At 46.9% G+C, this 6000-nt stretch overlaps 1 protein-coding gene across 1 annotated transcript in view; it reads left to right on the forward strand.

The window, feature by feature from the left end:
* LOC309349962 (uncharacterized protein) overlaps nt 1-1388 on the forward strand; it is a 236711-nt gene extending 235323 nt beyond the window's left edge. Inside the window, exon 2 of the mRNA XM_088845567.1 lies at nt 202-1388. Within this exon, the coding sequence (XP_088701693.1) occupies nt 480-1280 (801 nt within the window). The 5' untranslated portion in view covers nt 202-479 and the 3' untranslated portion in view covers nt 1281-1388. The remainder of the gene's footprint in view (nt 1-201) is intronic.
* Nucleotides 1389-6000: the final 4612 nt, after the last annotated feature.

Consider the following 6000-nt stretch of genomic DNA (forward strand, 5'->3'; position numbering starts at 1 on the left):
ATCCGTCACTGGTGTTGTGCAATGCCAGGTCTATAGGCAACAAAACCGCCACTCTGCGAGATTTCTTTACCTTGCAGGGGGTCGACCTGGCTTGTGTGACGGAGACCTGGGTGCGCGAAGGGGCAACAGTTACCTTACGAGAGATGGCGCCCCCGGGTTTCTCCGTCCTCCACCAGTCGCGGACTGTGGGCCGGGGCTGAGGGGTGGCATTATTAATCCGGGAAGATTGTCCTTTCAGGGCTCTACCATCACCATCGATCCCCGGCATTGAATGTGTTGGCCTAGTGTGGGGCTCTGAGGTGAGCTTGGCTGTCTGGCTGGTGTACCGGCCACCTAGCGCACCAGCAGCCACCCTGTCAGGCCTGCTGGAGGCGGTGGCCGGCTGGGCCTTGGAGTTCCCTAACCTATTGGTATTGGGGGACTTCAACATCCATGCTGATGCCACTCCCTCCTCACAGGCTCTGGACCTGGTGTCTTCCATGGCGACACTAGGGCTCTCCCAGTTTGTTTCGGGCCCCACACATCAAGCAGGCCACACGCTGGATTTGATCTTTGGCGTAGGTATAGATGTGATCATGTCTCCTTCGATGAAGGTGCCATGGTCTGCTCACTACGCTCTGAAAGCCAGGATTGACTTTCCACCCCCACCCTGCTTAGGTGGCGAGGCGATTTGGGCTCGCCCGCAGAGGCTGATGGACCCTGATAGATTCCGTCAAGCCTTGCGGGACCTTGCTCCCCCTGGCGACTCATTGACTGAGCTTGTTGAGGGCTGGAATATCCAGCTCCTGGCAGCCATCGATGAGATCGCACCTAAGCGCCCTCTGCGACCCTGCAGAAACCGGGCTCCCTGGTTTACCAAGGAGCTTCGGAAAATGAAGCGGGACCTCAGACGGCTAGAGCGAGTATGGCGGGGTGCCCGTGACGGAGCCTCAAGAACATCTTATAGGGTTTTTATGAAAACCTATGCGATGGCAGTGAAGGCCGCTAAGAAGTCTTACTTCTCGGCCTCCATTGCATCCGCTAGCTCTCGCCCGGCGCAATTATTTAGTATAATTAGGTCTTTAACATCCCTTGAAGGACAGCCAAATTTAAATAACAATCTGACACACAGCTGTGAGGCATTTGCGAGCTTTTTTGCAGAAAAGGTCCTGTTGCTCCGCCATGACCTCCCTGCCAATTTGGATACAATAAAGGAACTGGAGGCCCCTCGACTGTCCTCGGGTCCAGTATTGGACCACTTTGACCGGATATCCCCAGCCGATGTGGACAGACTCCTCTGAGCTGGAAAGCCCACCACCTGTCCTCTTGACCCGTGCCCGTCTTGGCTGATTAGAGCGTGTCCAGACGAGGTGCGGGCCCCCCTGGGGGATATCATCAATTTGTCCCTTGGCACCAAGACGGCTCTGGTTGCCCTAACAGATGATCTCCGCAGGCAGCTGGATCGAGGCGGGTCGGGGCTGCTGATTCTTCTAGACCTGTCAGCAGCCTTTGACATGGTCGATCACGAACTCCTGGACCACCGCCTTGCCCATGTGGGGATCCAGGGCATAGTCCTTCAATGGCTGCGCTCGTTTCTCTCTGGTTGGGGACAGAGGGTGGTGCTTGGGGGGGAATTGTCATCGCGCCACTCCTTGGTGTGTGGAGTGCCTCAGGGTGCGATGCTCTCCCCGATGCTTTTTACATCTTTATGCTCCCCCTTGCCCAGCTTGTCCGGAGTTTTGGGCTGGGTTGCCATCAGTATGCCGATGACACCCAACTCTATCTGTTGATGGATGGCCATCCTGACTCGGCCCCAGACACACTGACCAGATGTTTGGAAGCTGTGGCTGGATGGTTACGTGGAAGACGGTTGAAGTTAAATCCTTCGAAGACAGAGGTCTTCTGGCTGGGACGGGACGATATGGGATTGGGGGGGGGGCAACTCCCATCTCTTGCGGGGGTGCAATTGGTGCCAGCACCGTCCGTTAAGAATTTGGGTGTAATCTTTGATATCTCCCTCTCTATGGAGGCGCAGATTACAGCTATAACAAAGGCGGCATTTTTTCATCTCCGCCAAGCTAAGCAGTTGGCCCCTTATCTCTCTTGCCCTGACCTAGCCACTGTGATCCACGCGACGGTCACCTCCAGACTGGATTATTGTAACTCGCTCTACGTGGGGCTGCCCTTGAGACTGACCCAGAAACTCCAGCGGGTGCAGAATGCCGCGGCGAGACTCCTTATGGGGTCTTCGCTGCGAGATCACATTCATCTGGTACTATACCAGCTGCACTGGCTCCCGGTGGAGTACAGGATCAGGTTTAAGGTGCTGGTTTTAACCTATAAAGCCCTATACGGCCTAGGACCCTTGTACCTACGGGACCACCTCTCCTGGTATGCCCCACAGAGGAACCTACGGTCTGCAAATAAAAACATCCTGAAGGTCCCAGGCCTCAGAGAGGTTACGCTGGCCTCAACTAGAGCCAGGGCTTTCTCGGCTGCGGCTCCAATCTGGTGGAACGCTCTGTCACAAGAGACTAGGGCCCTGCGGGACCTGACATCTTTCCGCAGGGCCTGCAAGACAGAGTTGTTCCACCAGGCCTTTGGTCAGGGCGCAGCCTGACTCCCTCCTCTGGCAACCTGCACAGAATTTTGCTTAACAGTTGCCATTAATTTGATTTTAATTAATTTTTATAATGAAATGTTTTTAGAATGTTGGATTATTTGATTGTTTGATTGTTTGATTGTTGTTAGCTGCCCTGAGCCTGGCTTCGGCTGGGGAGGGCGGGATATAAATAAAATTTATTATTATTATTATTAATTATTATTATTATTATTATTATTATTATTATTATTATTATTATTATTTTGTCAGAGAAGAGGAATTGCTAAAGGGTGGCCCTGGGATCCTGCACCACCCAATGATATCAATGGCTGCAGAAAGATCCAACGGGATGAATGGGATACAGCTGGATATTACCAGACAATGGTGCAAGACGATGAGTGACTCTCTCCCACAGCTGCACCAGTCAAGCACTGCTCATGACAATGGTATTTGTGGTAGCATCCTAATATGAATGTATGTATCAACATTTCATTTCGCCCCAGCTCTTTGCTCTATGCATAAATATGTGTTTTATTTTTTTAAAACACAGGACTTTGTTTCTTTCGTTTTCACATTGAGAAAGATTTCCACAAACGGAGTGTTTATGTGTTGAGTGCAGCACTCCATGGACTTTATGGTCTAATGGAGTGTGAGAGGGGGCCTGTGGTTTTTCATCTTGTTTTCAGCTGTACAAACAAGTTGTACTTCTCCTTCGCTTTCAGAGGCCTGACTAAAGCCCACTAAAATGCCAGGGTTATGGCAATAGGGTTGCTGAGGCTTTAAAAATCAAACTGGGCAAGCCTGATGCTGTTCATCTTAACACCAAACATATTGACAGTGTTTATTTTTTCTGCCCCAGCCTCAGCTCTCAGATAAACAGATCAGTGGCTGATTTTCAGGTCTTTTTAAAAAACAGGAACTTAAAAGGGTATCTAAGCCTATTATCGAAAACAAGTGGAACCTGCCCTGAGACGCGAGAACCAAAAGAAACTGAGAAATGGCAAAAGGATGGATCTGTTTGTTGGTTTCATCCTTTTAAAGATACATGGCATAGCCTGGCCAGTTCTGCCTAAATAGCAGCCTAGATTTGCTCTTACACATTATACCTGGCTTGAACAAACTCACACAATTCTTTCCTGGTTTAGGTAGCAATTGTATACCTGCCTATGTGCATTGCCTCCAAGGAAGATTGTTACCCTGGGGCGATGACATATTTATTTGTTTAAAACATTTTTAATGCTTTCATAATCTAGGGTTGCCATACGTCCGTGATTTCCCAGACATATCCAGAATACCTCAGTTGGCAGCAGTGTCCAGGCTGAAATCAGTTTTTTTGGAAAATCCAGATGTATAGCAGCCCATGGCAGCAGTGCCGTTTTTGCCAATTTCCCATAAAAATAGCTCAAAAATGGCTCAACAACATTTCTGTCCAGATTTTCACTGTTTGAAATATGGAAACCCTATTTTAATCACTAGGATGGGTTATAGCAAACACTGAAAACCAAAAACTAGACTAACCAAAAGCTAGACTAATTGAAAGCAAGAAGAGAAGGTGGAATCCACAAATAATTGAAAAGCGGCAATTGGAGAAGGAACCCCATAAAAGCTGTTTGGAATAGGAGAACTTTCAACCAATGCTGAAAACTGATCAGAACGGGCACCAGTCATATATCAAAGGGAAGGGTGCTCCAAAGATGGGCACCATTGCAGAGTAAGCCCTTTCCCTCATTATCACAAACAATATCCCTCAGCTGTGGGCCAGCTAGGTGGGCCTCACCTGGGCAGACTGTCTGGGGAAAAACATTCCTTCACTTATCTACATCCCAAGTTGTTTATGGCTTTGCAATAATTATTAGCACCTTGAATTTGGTTCAGTAGCCAATTGATCGCCAGTGCAATTCTCTCTGGATTGACTTCTCCAATCCCAAGGAACTGAACCGGTCAGTAGTCAAACTGCTGCATTTTGCAGAAACGGAAGTTTCCAAACCATCCTCAAGGGTAGCGCCACTTAGAGCATGCAGATTTCTTATTCTGGGCATCAAAATGTTTTGTAAATGTGCCCACTATTTCATATGAATTCTCAGGCTACCTGCCTCCCCCCCGCCCCCAGGTTTGTTGAATGGTGTCAAAGTAGCATAGTGGGAAAGAGTTTGGAAGATACAATAAGTGCTCAAGTGGACCATTGGATAAAATCTTGAGTTTAGAGACTCCAAGTCCCCATTTTGATATTATAAATATTGTGTGGCTTTGGGGAAAACTGGGCTACTTAAGCCTTAGTTATCCACCTGTAAATGGGATTCATACTGACCTGCCTTTCATGGAAGGCAGGTAGACAAGAATGCAAATAATTTCACATAGATGAAAAACACATTATTTGTTTAGCTTGATTCATGGATCTTATTCTAGGGTAGTTTGTCTGTCTTTGGTCCCCACCCTGCACTCAGTTCTCACCTGTGGCTCCTAGAAGCTGTCAGCATGCAACAGCGGCCACATCTCAGGAAATGCCTTTGACTGGCCAGCTAAACCAGGTGAGGTAACTGATGGGTCTCAAGCCCTTGGTGAGTTAGGGGCTTCCCCTGCATGTGAAAACAGGTTCTGGCGGATTGAGCAGACGAGACCAATAGCAGGTCCAAAGGTCAAGAAGGTGGTTTGTGCATGTGCCGTTGAGGGAAGTTAGGGGCAGATGAGGCTCATCAACCTGCGAAAGAAGCCCATCTAGGAGAAGGAAAACTCTGGTCCTAAACCTCTGCTGCTTTGAGGGATATATTTGAGAGAAGAAAAAGAAGTCAGCCAAGAAGTGAACCCGACACAAATCTGAGCACTATGGAGCATTTTTTCAATACATGATCACAGCGGTGAAACTTTAATATGCACAAAGATGGAAAGATTCATCATTACCTACCATGGAGGAATGGTTGCTAAAATTATGGGACTTAGTTGAAATCAGAGAAAAATCATTGTCAATATTTACTAAGATTGGAAACCTCTTATAGAGGTATGAAAGAGATATTGAATTCATGATTTGGGTTTGAGAATTGAAGAAAATATTGGTTTATAGAACATGGAATGTTGAGTGTTATCTTGGAGTGGCTGTTTTGAGTAATTTTTTATATATAGCTGGCAGATGCAGAATCAGAAGTTCTCCTTTTTTCCTCATTCCTTTTTCCTTTTCCTATTTATGGTTTGTGTTTTTTTATTTAGGTTATTTTCTTTTTTGATATATAATATTAACCTTTGTATATTTTCTTTCAAACTTTAATAAAAGCTATTAAAAACAAACACGCCCAAACGCAAAAGTATTGCAGACTTTTTTTTAATGCCAACAGGCCTATGCAGTTTTTTAATTTTTTCTTTTAATGATTGTTCTGAATTCAGGGCCAGCCCAATACATTTTGCCACCTGAGGTGAACCACAAAAAG

This window comes from Podarcis erhardii (genome assembly GCF_964252035.2).
Source record: "Podarcis erhardii genome assembly, chromosome: 9".
Classification (NCBI taxonomy): Eukaryota; Metazoa; Chordata; class Lepidosauria; order Squamata; family Lacertidae; genus Podarcis; species Podarcis erhardii.